The sequence below is a fragment of the Crocodylus porosus genome, unplaced genomic scaffold, assembly GCF_001723895.1.
Source record: "Crocodylus porosus isolate Cpor-Errol unplaced genomic scaffold, CroPor_comp1, whole genome shotgun sequence".
Lineage (NCBI taxonomy): Eukaryota > Metazoa > Chordata > Crocodylia > Crocodylidae > Crocodylus > Crocodylus porosus.
The window spans coordinates 1-20,146 of record NW_017728919.1 but is presented as its reverse complement, the minus strand read 5'-3'; the positions used below and the strand labels follow the sequence as shown (position 1 = coordinate 20,146).

The 20,146-nt window shown below is 58.2% G+C and overlaps 3 protein-coding genes across 3 annotated transcripts; 1 reads left to right on the top strand and 2 right to left on the bottom strand.

Annotated features, from left to right (window-relative positions):
• Positions 1 to 1,550: 1,550 nt before the first annotated feature.
• On the bottom strand, positions 1,551 to 3,742 carry TPGS1 (tubulin polyglutamylase complex subunit 1). The gene is made up of 2 exons (XM_019538227.1): positions 3,318 to 3,742; positions 1,551 to 2,705 (listed from the first exon to the last, which is right to left on the bottom strand). Exons 1-2 carry the CDS (start codon positions 3,647 to 3,649, stop codon positions 2,174 to 2,176), a joined length of 864 nt encoding a protein of 287 aa, XP_019393772.1. The 5' UTR covers positions 3,650 to 3,742; the 3' UTR covers positions 1,551 to 2,173.
• A 270-nt stretch (positions 3,743 to 4,012) lies between these two features.
• Positions 4,013 to 5,575, top strand: LOC109312282 (zinc finger protein 551-like). Its single transcript, XM_019538230.1, has 2 exons — positions 4,013 to 4,111; positions 4,646 to 5,575. The coding sequence occupies exon 2, from the start codon at positions 4,663 to 4,665 to the stop codon at positions 5,368 to 5,370; it is 708 nt and encodes a 235-aa protein (XP_019393775.1). The 5' UTR covers positions 4,013 to 4,111; positions 4,646 to 4,662; the 3' UTR covers positions 5,371 to 5,575.
• A 2,649-nt stretch (positions 5,576 to 8,224) lies between these two features.
• Positions 8,225 to 15,461, bottom strand: MADCAM1 (mucosal vascular addressin cell adhesion molecule 1). Its single transcript, XM_019538226.1, has 5 exons — positions 15,135 to 15,461; positions 12,382 to 12,657; positions 11,480 to 11,800; positions 10,203 to 10,961; positions 8,225 to 9,218 (listed from the first exon to the last, which is right to left on the bottom strand). The coding sequence occupies exons 1-5, from the start codon at positions 15,190 to 15,192 to the stop codon at positions 9,094 to 9,096; spliced, it is 1,539 nt and encodes a 512-aa protein (XP_019393771.1). The 5' UTR covers positions 15,193 to 15,461; the 3' UTR covers positions 8,225 to 9,093.
• Positions 15,462 to 20,146: the final 4,685 nt, after the last annotated feature.

The following is a 20,146-nucleotide window of genomic DNA, read 5'->3' as shown; positions in this document are numbered from 1 at the left end:
CCCAGTCCTTACACCTCTGCCATCTGTACAATACTAATTATGTACCAGGGTACTGCACTCACGTGCACGCTGGACAAGTGGGTAATTCACGTTACACAGCACTGGGCCCGATGCTTTTCCCATACCTTACTTTACAACCAAGTCTGCTTCTGTGCACATCAGTGAAGTGCACAAACCCATTAAATGCAGAAGATCCTTCTGTAACAAAGCATACTCTAACTGCACCAGATAGTGAGGGGGAGTTATTGGTCACAAGGCGGCTATTAGAAGCCCACCGATGCCTGCTTCTCTCCTTATTTTCAAGGTACCTAATAGGAGCCCAGAAACTATTAGAAGCCCCAAAAGCCAACAGAAGCTAGTCAGCTCCAGGGTTTGAAACAGGACAGCACTGACAACCTCGAAAACAATACTCATTAAGCACACCAAGCACTGGAAGTACTCAAGGAGCACTCCTTACCTTACATCGGGATAAGCACAGAGCAGGTTCTCAGTCCCACAGCTGGGCACTTCAATGAGGCACGCTGCGCTGGCATCACTGACTTTGAGGCCTAATGACCAAGATCACCTAGTCTCGTGCAGCAATTCTCAACCAGAGCCTGGTAGCACCCTGGGGTGTCTGAAGATCCTTTCAAAGGTGCCATGAATACCCTGTATGGTTAGCACCGTTACGTGTGCGACCATGATCCCCAAAATAAAGCAATTACTTCAGAGACGAATCCGTAGGATTAAAGTATTTTACCCTGTTATGCTTTGAGTTCTTTGCAGTAGAAAAAAAAAAAATTGCTGTATTAAATTTTTTCCACAGTTAAGAGGGAGAGAAGACAAAAAGAGGTCGAATTTTCTGAGGGCTGCCTTGAGCCTAAAAAAGGTTGAAACACTTTCTGGAAGTCTGGCTTTGTAAGGAGCTTTTGCTGTGAAGTTAGGGACCTCAAATCACTAGAAAAACAAAAGTCCTAAGGATTAAACCCTGAGCAAGATCAGAGGCCTCTTCAAAACCTCAGCATTTAACTGTTTGGCTCTATTCACTTTCCTGCCCCCAGCCTGGAGAATGGTGAACCGCACGGTTAGTGCAGCATTTGGAAAGTGTTTCCAAGACTTTGGATAAATGCTTCTCAGAGAATAGCATGGGAGACCTACAGCAGCCCTGAATGCCAGCAGCATACTAAAGTAATGACGAAAGAGGTTTGCGACTAAAAAAAGTTTAATGTCCTACAATAACCCAAAAACCATGCCACAGTAATAAATACTCATGCTAGGATGCCAATAAATAAGGTATGGTTCAAACACCACCACCATTTAAAAGATCAAGGACTCTTGTTTTTAAGGAGATTACACTGCTTTTGCCTCTTGCCTACTACTCAAAATCCAAACCCACCAGCCAAGCTGCACCCACTTTGCTTCAAAAACATCTTGTACGAACCCAATAGTTCAGCATCCAGGTTACAGCACAGATGCAAGTTCAGTAAGACATAGTATGACCAAGAACAATTGAATGCTAGAAGAGGTTCTGGAAACACTGCTGTTACTTGGCACAGAAGTGACTTTTTAACACCGTCTCCTTTCTGGCAATGAATCTGTCCTCTCTAAAGTACTGAAAAAAAATGCTTAATATACAAGTTAGCACTTGTGGCACTTGGCATCCTCTTTACCTGTTAGTCCTCACAATAGGCTGCGAGGTAGGTAGGCTTGATCACCCCATTTTACAGGGAGGGAAAATAAAATCAAAGCGTCGCGTTCAAAGTTACATTGTCAAAGCCAGGAAGGTCCCAACTCCTTGTTCTGCAGAGTCCACTGCCTCATTCGGGATGGCTCATGCTGCCCTGCCAGCTATGGGTTTTCCAGAAGCATCTCAGGCTATGTTTGACACAGAAGCTGCAGATACCTGTTGAAATCAAACACTGTAAAAACAGGAGGCTCAGGGGCGTACGTGGCATTTCTGGTGCTTGGGACAATGAGGCGGCAAGAGGGAAGTGAGAGTCCAAAGGATCTAGGGCTCTCCAGGCAAAGAGCAGAACCTGCTCAGTCCCTTTGGCTCTCTCTGCGGCCTTGATGGAAGATCTCCAGTCCTAGGATTTGCAGTTCAACTAAGAATAAATTATTTCCCTAAAACAGCATTGAGGGAGTGTGGAAAGGGAAGGGCAGGGGGTAGTAGGGCTTGATCCCAGAGAGATCATCAATCAACAGGTTTCACTTTTGCGATGAACAGGACTGCGGCTTTCTTGAGAAATTCCTCCCTCTTCATGGAGGTGCTGAGCTTCCTCTCCAGCAATGCACGGTCCATGGCCAAGGCCAAACAGTCTGGGCCCAGCTTGGAGCCAGCCTCCAAGTACCGGATGGGCACAGAGAAGTCACTGGCTCCAAGGGCCTCTTCCAGGGTGCCCAGCACGGCCTGGCAGACCCTCTTGTCTGCGATGCCAGAGCCATCGTCCAGCACGTCGTACAGTGTGTCCGCCTTGGCCACAAACTCGAGCAGCACGAAGCAGGTGAGCACCCCATAGCGGAAGACGTCGAACGGCACCGCCTCGTGGTCCCGGCACTGGATCCTCTGCAGCAGGGGAGAAGTGACCTCTTGAGGGGCCTCGCTGTCTTGGCAGATCCTCCTGAGCAGCTCGCTGTAGATCCTCCCATTGACCCCCGGCTTCTTCCTCCTGCCACTGGCGCCCAGGCACTCATAAGCCATGCTGACGTTGTTGTTGAAGGCCGTCCTGCCAGGGCACAGAGGAAAAACACCCGTCAGTGCGCAGGGACAGGGAATGCTTCTACCCAGAGGGGACGGAAGTCGGATCAGAAGCCTCACGCAGCAGAGAGGGAAGCCCAGCTGGCAGCTCCGACAGCAGAGCTCTCCACCAGGCTGGGAAAGCTAGGCCTTGCTTCTCAGCTCGTCAGCCCCTTGAGGGCCCCCGATTTTCAGTGCAAGAGCAGCCTGCTCTGGCTTCGCGGGGAACCGCAGAGCCAAGGAGCAAGGAGGGAGCAGCCAGTGGGGAATGAGGCACCCCACATGCCCCAGACCAGCACAGGCTGGGCAGGGACTACAAATCTCGGCATTCTTCACTCCCCGCTGCAGCCATTAAAGACCACACCACCCAGCATGCGTTAAGGACCACAGTTCCTAGCTCCCCACAGCAGCAGCCATTAAGGACCACAGCTCCCAGCAGTCATCGCTCCCTCAACTATTATGGACTACAACTCCCAGGATGCACCATTCCCACCACCCCGAAGCCATTACGGACCACAGCTCCCAGTATGCCCCCCGCGACCCGCCCAGGCCAGGGAAGCGCGGCGCTGCGCATGCTGGGAGTCGTAGTCCACACCCGCACCTGTGGGAGTGGTGAGCAAGCCGCACGTACCACAGCGCCCGGGCGAGGCGCTGCGGCTGCCCGCGGGGGTCCCCGCCGCCGTCCGCTGCTTCGGGGCTGCTCAGCACCAGCTTCTCGAAGTAGTCGGCCAGGAAGGCGACGGGCTCCTCAGGCCGCGCCTCCAGCAGCTTCAGCAGCGCCTCGCGCACCATGGTGGTGACCCCGGCCTGGCGCAGGAACTCGGACGCGCCCTCGAGCGCCCGGCCCGGAGCCTCCGCCCCAGCCCCAGCTCGCGCCGGCCCCGCCGCCGGGGTTGGAGCCGGCCGCCGCTTCTCGCACGCTGCCGCCGCCATTTTGGATGTGGGCTGGAAAGCCGCGCCGTTGCCATCTTGACTGCGGGCGAACCAATCCGTGGGCGCCGTTGCCGCCCTGCCTCCATATTGGGTGCTGGCAGTCCATCCGTTGGCAGGCGACACACGCGGCCGCCATCTTGCATCTTCGCAGTCAATCCCCTTGGTGAATACCGCGGCCGGCCGGCGTCTGTCTCAGCCGCAGCCAATCAGAGTGGACACTGGGGACGCTATATGGTCTGCGAGCAGTGAAGCCAATCCGCTGCTCAGGGCCCTCGGGGCTCCGCCTCCGCCAGCTGCGTTGAAAGGTTGCCACAGTGACTGTGGGCGAGAGCCCAGCTCTTAGCAACGGAGCAGGCGGAGTTCCGGTAGCGAAGGACACTTGAGCTCGGACCAAGGCTTTAACTTCCGGTGCCCTTTGACAGCCCCCGGAAGGAAGTGCCCTGGGTTGGAGTGTGGCCCCAGGTAATAGGATGCACCTCCACGTGGTCGGGGGGAGGGGCCGGTGGACCCCGCTCCCCCCACAGATCTGCCCGGGGGGGAATTTGCCTCCCAGCCCCATAGATCTGGCCCTGGGGCAGGGGTAGGTGCATTTGCCCCCCAGATCTGCCCCAGGGGCCAGGGCATGGGGTGGGGGTGGGGGAAAAGAAGGGCATGGACAGGTACATTTGCCCCTCAGATCTGCCCCGGGGCCAGGCCCGTGGGGTAGGGGGAGGTAAGGGGCAGGTATTTTTGGGAGATCTGCCCCAGGGACCAGTGCATGGGGTGGGGGGCAGGGACAGGAGCGGGTACATTTGCCCCCCAGGTCTTCAGACCTGCCCCAGGGGCTAGAGCCAGGTGTAGGGGGGGTGAAGGAAGGGGTAGGGGCAGGTACATTTCCCCCCCAGCCCCATGGATCTGCCCCAGGGGCTGGACCCCCAGCTCCGACTGCAGGAGGTCTCTTGTGGGTGATAGCCCATCAACTCTCCCCTCACCCCTCGCAGCTCTCTTCTCCTCCAGGTGGGGCATCCCACCCCATGGCAGCCCGTGGCAGCCCCCCACCCTCCCCGGGGTGGCAGGAGCCGCGCCGCTCAGCCCGGCTCCTGTTCCAGCGGGTGGCAGCAGCGATGCCGGCAGCGGCCGAGGGAGGGGACGTGCCAGGGTACCGCTGCGACGAGTGCCAGAAGGACATCAAGCATCTGTCCAGCTTCCAGGAGCACCAGCGCATCCACACAGGCGAGCGGCCCTTCCAGTGCCAGGTCTGCCGTAAGCGCTTCACCCGCTGCGCCGACCTCATCAAGCACCGCCTCGTGCACTCGGACCGGCGGCCCCACCGCTGCCGGGCCTGCGGCAAGCAGTTCAAACTGCCCGGTGACCTGGCGAAGCATGGCAAGGTGCACTCTGCCGAGGCGCCCTTCACCTGTGAGACGTGCGGCAAGCGCTTCAAGCGCACCTCGTGTCTCATCAAGCACCTGCGCATCCACACGGAGGAGAAGCCCTTCCCCTGCCTGCATTGCGGCAAGCGCTTCAAGTGGGAGGCCTCAGTGAAGGAGCACCAGCGCATCCACTCGGGGGAGAAGCCGTTCCGCTGCGATGCCTGCCCCAAGCGCTTCACCCACTTCTCCACCTTCCTGCAGCACAAGAGGATGCACCAGAACCGGCGCCAGTTCCGCTGCCAGGACTGCGCCCAGGCCTTCAACCACAAGTCCAATCTGCTGAAGCACCAGCGCAAGGTCCACGGCTAGCAAGGCCCCCGCAGCTCCCAGGACAACTCGAGGGCAGTGGGGATTTGGGGGGGTCAGGTCCTTCTGGTGATGGGCGCCTTGCTGGGTGTGGGTGCTATAGTGCCGTGGCTTCCAGTCAGTGGTACGCCATGCTCTGGGATTTGGTTCTCCTCGAAGCCTGACTCATATGTGGCTGCACGCAGGCTGATCTGGTTGCTGGACTCTCCTGCTGGAGGCCAGCACCGGACTGGAGTCCTGCAGTGGCTCCTGGTGGTGGCTGGATGAAAGGCTGGGAGGATGATGCGACCCAGCCCAGCTATAAGGAAGGACAGAGCTTTTGAGTACTCAAGGGGCGGGGAAGGGTTTGAAGAGCTGCCTCTTGCCGAGATCTTAGTCCCATCAAGTGGGAGGCTGCAGACTGGCCTGTGGCAGTGGCACAGGAGCTGGCTACCGCTCCAGACTACTACCTGTAGTTCTGCTGTGCCTCGCTGCTCGGGCAGCAACGCCACCTGCCGGCTGAGCAGGAGACATGGGTGCTTCGTTTCCAAGCTGGCTGCAACAAGCAGTTGCTCTTTCCCTTCAGACATCCCCTCTCTGACCATGCCAACATCTGTGTCCCAGCTTCACAGTGTGAACATCTGAGCTCCTGGGGCCTGAGGAAGGGGCAGGGGAGCCAATGCCAGGGTTCCTTGTGCTGAGTATGTGCAGCACCATAGCTAGGTTCCTGGCAGCCCTGGGCAAACTTCTAGTTTTGGGCCCCCCTTTCGCTAGAAATAATGATGATAATAATAATAAAAAGACCATTTTTGGGCCCCCTTTCTGTCTGGGCCTGGGCAGCTACCCAGTTCATCTATGCCTGTACGTCCAGTGCTGAGTACGTGCTCCCGTGTGCCCTCACTGTTCCATGTACTTGAGATCCAGGCTGGCATTAAAGCTGTTGGTTCCAGGAGGCCTGTGGCTTTGATGGCTGCAGCCGTCCCACCTGGCGAGCTCCGTCTTCAGGTCGCTCCAGTCACAGCCCTGCCACCTCCGCTGGGTTCAGCTCACTGGCATCCAGCACTGGGTGCTTGGAGGGTCTTGCTCCATAAGCTCGGTTATGCCCCCCTGACTTGCCACACACGGGGGAGAGGGAGGCACGTCTGACCTCCAGCCGCAGCAGGAGAGAGGGGCTGGGAGCAGGGTCCTTCGTTCTGTGCCCATGATGGAGAAGGAGAATCCCCGTCTTTACAACCCTACATTCTCCCTCCTTGTCCGGGGCATGGACTCTGGCCAGAGTGAACTATTGCAGCACCAACGCTACAACATACGTGAAGGGCTTTTGCCTTGTTCGCTGATGAGCAAATCTTCTGGGGGAGATGGGCGTTGGCAAGACCGAGTCCCGTGAACACTTCCCATGCCTGACTTTTAACTCCTTTTACAAAGTTGGCCCCAAGCCCCTTATGGCACCTGGAGTTGGAGTGGGGGTGATGGAGTGTGGGGCAGGGATTAACCAACAGCAGGTAACACAGGGCAAGAAGATCCCTGCCCATACCCAAGCAGTTGGGGGGGACACACAACAAGGGGTTACTCTGTTACCTCAGAGGGTGCAGCTACTTGTACAGCTGCAGCCATCGCCCCATTGTGGGGCTCCCATGATAGCTGCAGCATCTCATGCCACAGGATGAACACCCTGCCCTGGCCCTGGCTGGGCACTGCAGCCCTCTGGCTTTGCAGAAAGACACATGGAGGTAGGAAAAGGATTTCCCCTCTTAACAGTTGCTATGCCTAGCTGAGCTCATCCTCCCTGGGACTCCCAGCTCTGCCTTTGCCACAGCAGTGCAGCCAGAACAAGCCAGAGCATCTGTGCATTGGCTTCAGGGCACTTGCCGCCTCTGAAAGTCCCCTGGGCTGAAGTCCCTTGTCCTGGCAGAGCTGGGGGTGGGGTGCGAGCCTGCCCCAGGCAGCCGTCCTCCAAGTGCAAGAGGCCCCACGATCCAGCGCTGCTCAGTTACGGAGCAAATGGCCGGGGAAGCTCTCAGAGGAGTCTCGGCAAGCTAGGGCCTACGCTTTGCCTCTCCAGAGGCTAGGTAGAGAGGTCCCTGCACATCTGGGAAAGCTATGTGGACAGGGCCTCGATGGGCAGGTTGCTGCCTGCCCCAGAGCCACGCTGCCAGGGCAGGAGCCCCACTGCAGACCGGGCTGCGCTGGTCTCGGCCCCCATCGGCTGTCTCAGCAGGGGCTCGGCCGCCCGAGGAGGGAGCCAGCGAGTCACGGAGGCCAGGCTGGGCCAGCACGAACCCCTCCTGCCCCATGGCTGGTTCCTCAAGGCCTGTGCAGCTCCCCCCAGCCTGGCTGGGAACTTACAAGCTCAACTAAGCCTTAAGGCCAGTATCTCCCCTTCGTCTCTTGGCTTGGTCCTTAATTCCCACCCCCACGGCTGACGCCAGCCCTGAACCCTGTGCCCTGATGGGGAAGTTCTCCAGGAAGTTCCCCAGGGACCTGCGGCAGGGAAGCTGGGGGGGATTTCTCCGCTGCGTGACACGGTGTGTGGGGGGGTGCAGACAGCGGGATGGGGAAGCGAGAGCTGGGTGCTCCACTAGACTCAGGGCAAGGGGCTCGGTCAGCTCCTTCCAGGATTCCCGGCTCCTCAGCTCAGACCGGGCTCTGCTGTGAACCTTGGTGAGGTCGGCGCAGCCCAGCTGCCACCCCCCGCCCGCCCGCTCCATCTGAGCCTCCTGCAAACTCGGGGGCTCCCAGAGCTGCTGAAGGCGAGATGCCTGCAGGAGCGGACCCTGGCTTTGGTTTTTAAAGGCAGGGGAACAATGGGCCTGGCCCCCTGCTCACCCTGCCCCATGCACCAACCCCCCCCGGGACAGAAGAGCCAAGGACCCGCAGGAACCCTTGAAAAGGCCACTTTATTAGGACAGCCATGCTCCATGCAGCAGGAGCCACGGCGCTGCCGATGCACCATGAACACAGCTGAATCCCTGCTCCAGCTGTGGAGGGGGTTAAGGAAAGGTCTTGGGCACCCTGAAAGGGAACACATGTCGGTCTCCACTTGGTTCGTGGTGGATGTGGGCCATGTCGGGGGAAGCGGGACGGGCACCCCGTGGCTCCCTCCCCAGCCTTCATGGGGTACAGGGAGATCAAGGAAACCCCTGCCCTTGGATAGGGCATCTCCATGAAGATCCAGCACCAGGCGTTGGCCTCCATGGTCACCTCCGTTTTTCCCCCTTACTCTCCATAGCCAGCCCCTAAAACCAATGTGCTCGAGACCAACGGCCCTGGGAGCGCAGGTGCTGTAACCGCCAAGGAAGGGATGGAGACGAGTCCAGAGAGTCGACTCATCCTCTCAGCCTGGAGCTCGGGCAAGGAGGGAACTAGCGCGCAGCGAAGGGGAGCTCCACTGCACTTCCGAGAGGCGGCTGCTCTCCGTGGCCCATCCGATTGCCCTACGAAGCTCAAAGCCACTTGCCAAACGCGGCTACCACCGAGCCAGGCCCTAGCACCCAGCTGGACGTGAGCCCCAGCCACTGCAGCGCACTGGAGCCAGAAATCACAATGTCCGGGAGCAGGATGGAGGCAGGGACAGAAACGGGCTGCTCCAGGCCCGTCAGCTCCCCTCTGCTCAGTGCTTGCTGGCTGATCTCGGCACCATCCCAGGCTCTGGCCTGGGCCCCTTCAATCCCGGCAGCCCCCGATATAAAAGGTCCTCAGCCGAATGGGGCCATCCAAGGGGGACTGCGACAGGCCTGCGTGTGCCCCTTACGACACATTGTACCGGGATTTGAGCCATTTCCGGAGGTGATGAGACGCGAAGCCCGTGACGATCAGTCCCAGGAGGGAGCCGGCCATCCCCACCACGATGGCCGAGTTGGCGCTGAACGTGTCTGCAAGGAGAAGCCAAGAGGAGCGTCAGAGCCCGGGGCATGTAAGCAGGGAGCCGCCTGGCACTGGATAAAAGCATTGCGATTCAGACTCTTTCCTCTCCGACAGGGAAATTCCCTGAGCTCACGTGCGTAGCAGGGGGCGGAAAGCGGTGCTGACCTTTCAGATAGGCTCATGGGGCAATAGAAAAAGCAGCTCCGTGCCAGCGTGGAAGAGCAGATCGGGGTGCCGCGCAGCCTGGGGCACTGAGAACGGGCCGTGGAGCTGCTGGCCTGGCAGAGGCAGAGCGCCGAGCCAGGCTCGAAACGGGACTAGATGCAGTCACGGAGGAGAGATCTAGTAATGGTTATTGAACAACAGTCAGAGGTGTTTCCTCTGCCATCGCTAGCCCTAAAGTGGTGGTTGGCAAGGAGGGCACCATCCGTACCTCTAGTGGCATCCAGTTCAATGATCTTTCTCTACAGCACCCTTGCCATGTCAGAGATGGGCGACAGGGCCAGCTGGACCACTGGTCTGACTTGGTCTGGCACTTCTGGGCTCCAGCCTGGGCTGGGTTCAGATGCCCTTTGGACACCAGGTCTCCACCAGCCCCTACGGCTGCATGGGCAGGTTTGGGGGGGCTCAGTGCAGGATGAAGGCCAGCGAAGAGACAGGAGCGCGCTGGGCAGGAGCGCGCCGGCTGGGCTGGGAGGGAGACCTGTGCTGCTCGTGCCTGGGCCACAGGGTGGGATTTGGAGCAGTTGCCCCAGCTGTCAAGGTCACCGTACCACCAGGAGATAGACACCTGACCGAGCCCGGCGCTCTGCCCTCAGCTGTGCACAGCACGTTCCCTGCCCCATGCCCACCAGAGCCAGTGGGGACGTTATAGCGACCCGGCTCTGTGCTCCGGATGGAGCGGCTGCTCGGGAGAGCCCGATCTCTGGGGCGTTTCCCCGTGTCCGGCTCCAGCCCCTTCCCACCACCCAAGCCCATTTTCCCTCACTCACCAGGAGACACGGTGACGTGCAGATGTGCTACCTGGGGCCTGGCGCTGAGCAAGACGCACTGATAGTCCCCCTGGTGCTCTGGGGCCACCCGGTCGATCCTCAGTGTGGATTTGCCCTTGGACAGCTCCTCCTGGTACTGGGACAGCACCATCGGGGTCTTCACCCACTGGATGGTGACCTCCTCACGGCACTCGGTGTAGCACACCACATTCAGGGCTTTCCCGATGATGCCCTTGGGAGGCACTGGTCTGATGAAGAGGTTGCAGATGGACTTGGTTTTGGGGGTGTCCAGGGGATTGTGGGTGATGCATTTGGGGTGCCAGGTGCTAATGGGTTCTGGAGTTGGAGAGCTCCCCATGGCATCCTTCGGCTCTGTGCTGGGGGTCCCGCTCACCAGGGCCAGGCTAGTGCTGGTGTTTGAGTCTCTAGTGGTGTCTGCAGGGTCCAGCGAGGCAGCCTTGGTCCCTGGGGGCTGCAACGTCACGGCGAGCACCGCGGTGGGGATCTCGGCTGGAGCAGTCAGCCCAGGGGACAGGGTCTCGGCTGTAGCCACCAAGGCAGTGGCTGCGTTCTTCATGGTGGCCGGAGGCTCCAGCTTTGGGGTCCCATGGGGGGAGCTGGGGATCTCCGGCCCTGCAGTACTGGCAGGGTCCTCGGCAGCCCTGGCCTCGGCTGTGCTGGGGGTCTCAACAGTAGACGGTGGCTTGGTTTTGGGGGTCTCTGGGGTGGTGGCCAGCTCCAGGGATGGCTTCATTACACCTGTGAACAGATGTTGATTCTTAAAACTTATCAATACCCTCTGTTCCCAGGAGCTGGGACAACATAGGTGCTGTTCCTTGCCCCTTTTACCATGAGAGGCAAGAACCTGCCACCGTCCCGTGGGAGGCACCGTCCCGCCGCGTGCCTCTCCCCTCCGCAACCAGCCAAGAGGGGTCTAGCTTGGAAACCTGGAGTCCCATCGCCCCCTTTGCTTTCCCCGTCATAATGCACCCGACCCTGGACAAGCAGCTCTCCCAGCAGGACTCGAGTAGGCAAGGAGGACAGCCACGGAGGTTGATAGCTCTCGTGGAAAGAAGCCAGAGAGCTCAGGAATGGCGTCTCGCCAGGGCTGGGGGGAGATGCATGGAGGGCTGAGGAAGGTATCTGATTCAGGGGGCAACTGGGGTTAGGGAGGGAGCAGTGCAACTCTCCCGGGGGGGTTTCGATGAAGCTCTGCATTGCACTAGCCTGGCCCTAGATCTAGGCACTAAGAGGCCTGGCTCTGTCCTCCAACTCACCTGCTACGGGCACGGCCACTGCTCGGGCCTGCTGGAAATGCCTCCGGGGCTGGGACAGGGTCAGCTCCACTTGGCACCGAAACTCCGCGCCCTCCGTCACGTCCCCCGCGGGGACGTCCAACTCCGAGCGGTAATAGAACAGCTCGTCCTCGTCCTCGTCCTCCTCTGGCTCCGAGGTCTCCAGCTTCTGGTCCCCCCGGTACCAGCTCAGGGTCAGCCCGCCGGGCGGGTAGACCTTGCTCAGGGAGCAGAAGAGCCGGGCCGGCTGCCCGGGCACCAGCTCCTTGGGCTCGGACTCCAGCTGCAGCGTGTCTGGAAAAGCTGAAGGAAGAATTGCAGGTGAGAAACAGCCAGCTCCGTCCCTCGCGGCTGGGCCCAGGCCTGCCTGCCACGAGGCGAGGACTTAGTGGCAAAAGGGCTGTTTAGGAGCCAGGGAGGGGGGTGGGCATCAAAGCCCCGCACAGGCCAGAGCACCGAACTTGGGTTTCAGAGGGGCAGCACGCAGCTCCCAGGGCCTCTGAGGCTGCTGCTCCCCTCTGAAAACCTGCCCCCCCATCGTGGTCCCAGGTGCCTTGACCGGCTGCTTTCTTCCACCCCAGAAGTGGCTGCATTTCAGCCAGGCCCCTGGACGGAGGGAGAAGGCAATGGGGCCAGCAAGCCGTACGCCCAGCCTCAGAGGGGTCTGGGTGCTGCAGGCCAGAGCCCTGATGTCCATGGGACTGTAGGCACCCTAGGACTATTTAGTTTGCAGAAGAGATGACGGGGGAGCTGGCGACCATAAAGGCAACGTCTCAGCGCTCGGTCTGCAGAGCGGAGCTGCAGCTGGTGGCAAGAGCGTGGCAGGACGGCGCTGCGAGGGGCACCGCGTGGGGCTGTGGGTCGGCGCGCCTCGGGACACTTACAGTACACTTCCAGGCTGACGAACGCCTGGACGATCTTGTTCTGGCAGAGCCCCAGGCAGATCTTGGTGCCCCGCGTGGTGACGTGGGCATTGGTGACTTGCAGGATGCTGTGGCCGGGGAAGGACAGGATGTTCCCCAGGTTGGTGTCCAGCCCTCTCCACCCGACCGTGCCTTCCGCACAGTCCAGAGAGCAGTTGAGCTGGATGGAGCCGCCGAGCTCGACCAGTGGCTCCCGGGGCAGCAGGGTCAGCAAGGTGGGGGTGCTGGGCAGAGGGCCTGGCGGGAGAGAACACAAAGGGCCTTGAGAAAAAAAGGAGGAAGAGATCTCGCAACCGGCGAGTCTCAAAACTTACACCTGCATCACAGGCGGATCCCACTTTGCAGCGCAGCAGAGCGTCCCAGGAGGATTTTGCCATCAACATCGGTGGGATCCAGGACATCTCACTTCCCTGCAGATGGGTGACCTCCAAAGCCACGGATCCACAAACGTTCAGAGATCCCCCCCAGGCATTTCCAGGATGAGGAAACATTTGTCTCAGGGCCGTTGGTGAAAATCCCCCCTCTCGCAGCTGTCATGCAGAGCAATGAGTACCACGGTGGGGACAGGGGATAGCTGGCACCACCAGGTCCTGTTTTCTGCCTGCTTCCTCTAAAGCATCTGCTGCTTGTTCCCAGCAGTGGCAGGGAGTTGGGTAAGTGGACTTTTAGCCTGACCCAGACAGGGAGATTTGATAGAGTGAAAGGGCTGATGTCTCCCACCCCAGAGGTAGCTGCATTTTGCCAATGCTCCTTGTAAAACCCTTTGAGTTCAGGGAAGGATCTCAGAGCATGGGGTGAAAAGCTTCCTGTCCATCAGCCTGGCATCCTCCACCTACCGCGGAGATTTTACAATCGCTCATTAAAAACCAGGCTCGAACACCCATCCTCCCCAGTGCTTTAACCCCCTGCTGCCCCCCAGGAGCCGGGCAGCCGGTGCGGAGTAGGAGCACTGTCAATCATAGACGAACAATGCAAATTTCTCAGGCTCGTTACAACATTTAAAGGCAAAGGCCCGCCTTTTTTTTTTTAAAGCTGAACTCAGATCTCCCCCCACTCCCCCTTGGGTTTTGCAAGGCAAGGAAGTGTCAGGTGCATTTGAAATGCCCTCTTCCACTCTCACTGCCAATGCAGAGGGACGGGTTATGGAAATAAAAGCTTGCGTTCATGACTCAGATCATATTTTTCCATCTCTAATGAGATGTTTATACCCAGGGGCCCTGCCCATGGCAGTCCTCACACACAGCCCCCTCCGGGAGAGGCATCACTGCAAAGCACTGGCAGGGAAGCTTTGACCAAGGACAGCTCCACAAAGGACTCGGGGCTCTTTCGTGGCCGCACAGAGATCACAGCTGTGCCACATCACAGCTGCATGGTGCCATCGGGAAAAAAAGCAAAAGGGCCCGAATTCGCCGCCGGGCCAGATTCGCAGCAGCGTAAACTGGAATCAGTGGAGCCGACGCGGTTTACATCAGCTGCGACCCCAACACAGCGGTCCCCATCTCGCCGCCCACAGCGGACTGGGCATCTCAGTGCCGAGCCCTGCCCTCGGCCAGCAGGAACGCACAGGGATGACCGGCAGAGCCCGCAGCCCTCGGTGGTGGCAGGTGGGCATTTGCTGCCCCCCGAGAAATAGCCCCCGATGCTTCCCCTCTTATTCAAACGCATTCATGTTATTTACATTATATTATCATTATTCTGAGACATGAGAACATTATAATTAACCTACATCTTCTTATTCCAACCGCCACTATGCCTATTCATATTATTCTGAGATGAATAGTAAGATATGGATATCAGTGAATGCAACGTTAAAGTTATTAGCATGCATATCATGCATATTCTTCCCTTAATATTATTCAAATCCTCCTAGCAGGCGGTGGCACAAGGTCAGAAGCGGGGGGACAGGGCACGAATGAGGCCAGTCCCAGCTGTGACTGGGAGGAGAAGGGAGCCCATGGGACGGGACGGTGGCGGGGGGGTCTGCAGACCCACGGCAAGAGGGCCGTTTTGAAACCCACTTTGCAGGGAGGCGTCTCCGTCACAAAGCGATCCCGTCCTGTGCTGTTAAACACGCTCCGCCGCGGGCCCAGGCTGGCACGGCTACTGGAGCGTGGCGGCGCAGGGGACCCGCGTGTCACGACCGATGCTGCGTACCCCGCAGGGTCAGCGCCCAGCCGCAGCTCCAGATTCCCCCGCGATATCAAAATTAGGCCCTGAGCTATTTACATTAGACTAAGAGCTCAAACAAGCCCTCATGGAGACTCAGTTGTGTCAATATTTCTAATCCTGTTCGCTTCATGCTGGGCACAGCCAGACAGCTAAGGGATAAAAAAGTTCCCCCGTTGCGTACGTGCATTTTTCTCCCTTCCTTGAGCCAGTTTTAAGAAGGTTTAAGCTGGGAGGGGAGAAACATTTTTGTTAAAAAAGAGGAAATCGATGGATTATAGATCCACGCGCCATGCAGGCAAGTGGGGATAAAAACTCTGCCCGAGTTGGAGGATGGAGACAGGTGAGCTCCTGGGGGGATCGCCTGTAGGAGCCTACACAGGTGGGTCAAAGCAAAGGGGCCACTGCTTTGAAGCGGGCATCACACCCGGAGACCGCTGTGAGCAACACCGGGCGCTACCTAGAGCAGCTCAGGTCTTAGCTAAGGCAATGATGCCACCCAGCGCAGACAGAGGCCCCGATCCTGGCTGTATTTCCAGGCGACTTACCCCCGCAGCTCCAGCCCAGGTGGAGGAGGAAGAAGGGGAGGAAAGGAGTTGGCTTCATGGCTGTTTTTCCTCTCTCTGTCGTGCCAGGAGCAACAGGCAGCCGTCGGCTTTCGCTCCTTCCCACTGCCCAAACAGACACTGGTGCAGCTGTGTCTGCCTGTGAGCTTTAAGTACTGAAAACCCGCCCCCGGACTCAGCACCGGCCCCTTGCCAGTAGGTCCCTGACCCTCCCAGCCTTCCGGGTATTTTCAGAGGGGATTTCTAGGCTTTTTTTAAGAATAACTTTAACCCCCGAACAGCCAGAGAGCTGAGGCACTCCCCTTAAAGGCCCGTGTGGGGAGACAAACCCAGGTCCGGGGGTTGCTCAGCATCTTCCCTGAACCTCCAGATCCCAACACAAGCAGCCCAGGGGTGATCCTGCAACGACTCCCCGGAGCCGCTCTGATAACCCCCAAGGTCTCTAAGGTCACTGGACATCTCGGTGACCAAGATGTCTAGTGACCCTACCTGCTGGCCGTGCCTCGGTTTCTTCATCTGAGACACAGGGATAGCAGCTTTGAAAAGGGCTCCAAGAACCATTATTTACTACCATCTCTTGCGGGGCTCTGAAATCCCCTTGCATCTGTTTTCCCCAACCAAGAGCTCAGGGCATCCTCAAGACTCAGGGACATCAGGATTTACCCTAGAAACAACAGGCGCTTGACTCAAATCGGCACCACGGAAATCCCTTTGCCCAGCCCCGAGACGCGGCCTCCATCTGGGTGGAAACGAGGTGGAGAGGAACAACCCGAGAGCACGGCCAAGCTCCTCCGGCCCGAGCTGCGGGGGAGAGCGGGGAGGCAGGCTGCAGGAATGTGGGCCTGGGAGGGGAACCGGCTGTCTGTAGCTCCAAGTGCACAGCCCCATCCATCAGCCCTGATGGGAAGGGGGTGTGTGGGGCACCGCTCCCGAGGGTCAGGGAACCGCCCTGTTTGCTCTGGGGGAGCAGCAAGGAGGCCCCAGGTAATCCCACCTGCCCTCGGGAAGAGGCGAAAGGGAACAGCTCAGCCCTGGAACCCGTTTGGGGGCCGCTGGACCAGGGGCCAGGATCTCACGCCGCCCGGGGGGCAGCAAGATGACCCGAACCCAGTGCAAATTAAAGCGTAGGGCTTTGGAGAGATGGCACCACATGAGAAGGGACGAGGAGAGCAGTGGATGGGCTTGGGAGGCAGCACAACCCGGAGTTGTCCCAGGAGGGAGGGCATAAAGACGGGGCACCGAGAAGCTGGGGTCCCTGCAGTGCAGCGCGGGTTAAACCTGACAAGGGACGGCCAGCTCAGCGGGGAATTACGCAGCTGCTTTCCAGCAGCTCCCGAGACAGCTGGTACCAGCAAATCCCAGACACGCAGAACAACATGCTCCGAGCAGCCTTCCAAGGTGCCGCCCAGCTCCCCAGAGGAGGCTGCCCTGGCCTGCGTGCTGTGGGTGCTGGGCGTTTTCTTGCAATCCCAAGGCAATCTGCTCTTAGCTCCTCGCATGTCACCGCAGCCCCGAGCGCAGATCAGACAGCGACCCATCCTATGGGGCAGCGGGGGTACCCAAACCAGCAGGAGGGAGCAGGGACAACAGACCACGTGGGCGCCGTTCCCAGCTCTTGCTGCTGCCCACATGCCCGCGCGGGCAACCCCGGCTGCCAGGGGCCGAGCCCATCTGTGTGACCCATGGCACGCACGGGCAGGGCGCTTCCTCGTGCATGATGCCAGGCCGCAGATCCTCGCATACGGAAGGAGCTGCATCCCTGGAGGTTTTGCAGTTGGTTCCAAGAGCGGCCAATGTGCGAGGCACTTCCAGGCAGTCACGTCCAAACCTACAGCGCAAGCGCTGGCAGCTCTCATGGCTTTAGCACCAGTCTTGTGGTCACGGGCTTTTGGACTTCAAGCCTCCTGGAAGCAGATGTCCCCATAGGAAGCTGCATGCATGTGTGAATATCTGCCTCTAGGGGAGATGCTGTCCATGAGAGCAAGGGGATGATGTCAGCTTTCATCCAGAAATGAGTCAATTGCTCGTGATTACATTTTCGTACCAGATTCGTGCAGAGGTTTCAAAAGCCAGAAGGTAAATAAGATCCCAAGTTTGATTCCTCCCTCTCCCCACTTAAAAAAAAAAATCAGTGCAAATTTGAGGGTTTGGGGTTCTTGGCTTGTTAGCTTTGAGCATCTATGACTGGCAGTTCCTGTCACATTGTTACCCCCAAGACAAACCCTGAAGAGCTGGTCCTACAGCCGCCAGGCAAAACATGTGGGAAGCTTCACGGTCTCTCTCCTGCTTTGGGTTCGCTCGCCTTTTCCTTCCCACGCTATCCATGGATGGAGGAGATCGGTGAAGCTGGAGGTCAAAGACAGGACAAACAGAACAGCCAGCTTTGGAAAGCCACGCACACATGGTGAAGGAAACCAGTTGGTTGAAGCCACAAGGACGGGGTCCTTGGTGGAGCAAGTTGCACAGGAGGAAGGTGGGAGCATGCTTGGACACCCTGGAGAACACGGCCAGAAGCGAAAGGCACCTAATAGTGCAATCGCCCCCAAGGTACCGGCCGCAGTGCAGACATTGGGCCACCCAAACTGATAGTAACGCAATCACGGATATCATCAGAGCCTACAGAGCATCTTTCCAAGCAGCTGACTCCTAGGGGAGGGAGGAATAACCATACGTCCATGCGAGAGTGATCTCAGCTGTTTCTTCCCTACACATTAGACTTCCTAATCTTCAGTTGTCCGTAGCCTTCCCTCCCATCCCCCTGGTGCTAAGGAACTTGACAGCCTGCAGCTCCCATGCCATCCCTGCTGTCCGGTTGTGGCTTTGCTTTGAAAACAGCTTTTCTTTAGGGAGCGAGTGCCCTTCGCAGGACACACGCCACTTCTGCAGCGCCTCGTCTCTGGCAGGCCTCCCTTTGGGTCTTCTCCGGGCCTAGCCAGGCTCCTGACCAACGCATGACGTGCACAAGTGCCCCTAACATCGTTCATAGATTCTAGGGTCGGAAGGGATGTCGGCGGACCATCTAGTCCGACCCCCTGCTCCTGGCAGGCAAGAAAAGGGCCAGAAGAGGAGCACAGTCCAGTTCGGGGCACAGCCGGGCTGCAATCACATAGTGACTCATCCTGCTTCCCCAAAAATCAATCAAGAACAGCTCCCACTCGGCCTTGGTACTCCATGGGGCTCATTAGAGGCAGGGTCTGGGGCGTGAGATCTCTTTGCGGAGACAGCACGGGCAGGTCTTGGAGAAAGCCACTGCACAGCTGTTGGAACGTGGTAGGAGGCATCCTCGTCCTCAGGGATCCTTGCGAGACATGCAACGTGCCAGGGGCAGGATCCAGTCCTTAACACCCCCTCCAGCTCTGGTGTGGACCTCTTGACAAGATCTCCAGTCCCGCAGGGCTCTCTAGCACCGCCCAGGCTCAGACTGGTCCCCTTTTTCAAGTAGGACCCATTTCTAGCCCCCACTACTGCAACATGGGCAAGTTGCTTCCTCTCTGTGCTTCAGTTCCTCCTGCTTGTGGGAGGATAAACACATTCAGGGTTGTGTGTCTCAGACCAACACGGCTACCAAATCCATCCCTGAAACATGGAGGATGCCAAATTTTTAGCTGATTTTGGCATGATCAACTTCATTACCAAAGAACAAAGAAATATTTACACACCTCCCCGCCATCTGACACCGCCAGGGATCCTGCCTTATCAGCACATCAAAGAGCAACTCGCACAAAGAAATGCAAAAATCCAGAACTCTTGGTTCAGAGGATATCTTTGACTAGACCAACTGGTCTAATAACATTATTAGTCCCAACTGGTATAGAAAAAAAGGTATCTTCTGTGAACTGAGAGCTCTGGATTTTTGCATTTCTTCTCATCTCTGGCCAACATGGCTACCAAATACATCCCACTTGCACAAAGAAACTCTCAGGGACCCAGAGGAACAGACTTCCACCTTCAGCTTCCTCTGTCCAAAAATGAAGTTTATTGCCTACCTCTGGGGACTTTTACCATCTTTGAAATTTTCCATTGGCCTGAAGAAGGGCGCGTGAGCCCAAATGTTTGCAAAGAAAGCTAATTTTTTTCCGATTTCTTAGTCGTTTTAACGAAAGGTATCACGAGTTAAGAGCTGTAGAGTCTTGCATTTCTTTTGGTCCCGGACCAACGTGGCTACCAAATTCATCCCATTCGGGGTTGCTTGGCATTGCTGCTATGGGGCTCAGAGGGCAGCGTCATTCCCTGGTGTGGCCTTGGCAGGGCTCAGAGCTTTTCCCAGCTCCCACGAAGTCTCGGCAGGCTGTCACCCTTCGGGGCTGGCCTGGCATTCCCCATGCCTGCTCCAGCGATGACCCCGGCTTATAACCGGCCTCCTGCCCTCATTTCACACTCTGCAGGAAACCTGCTCCTGTTACCGCAAGAGGCAAAATGAAAGAATCTCAGAAGGGAAATTGTCTCCTTCACATCATTGTCTTTGTTTTCGTGGCAGACTCATTTCTGACCGTCAGGGGGCAAGGGTGAGGGGAGGCCGGAGGCCCCACCCCGAGCCCTTTCGGCCAGCCGTGGGGCAGCCCGCAGCTTTGTCCTTGACCGCGGGTACCACGCAGCCTTTCTGGAAGGTCCCTTGCGATAAGGAGGTTTGGGAACAAAGAACAGCAGAGCGTGCTGAAGTCCAGGCCACAATAGAAGTGCTGGTTCCTGGAAGCCACGTGCTGGAGACTTTGCTCCTTTCCGACCTGCATTGCCAGATCCGGTCTCCAGACATCCCATCCCAGAGGGTCTGACCGACCTGCTGGCTGGCTGACCTGCTCCACCGGGCTTTAAACTAAGCCCGCTGGGGGATGGGGGGACTACTGCCCCTGCTGGCCCGCTGAGCGGCCCTTGCAAGGCCAGCAGACCAAGGCACTTAAAGGGGCACTTAAGGGAGCCCACCCCTGCCCCAGCCCTGGCACAATCTGTGGGCAAGGCAAGAGCCCCCAAGGGCACACTTGCCTGCCTGTACACTA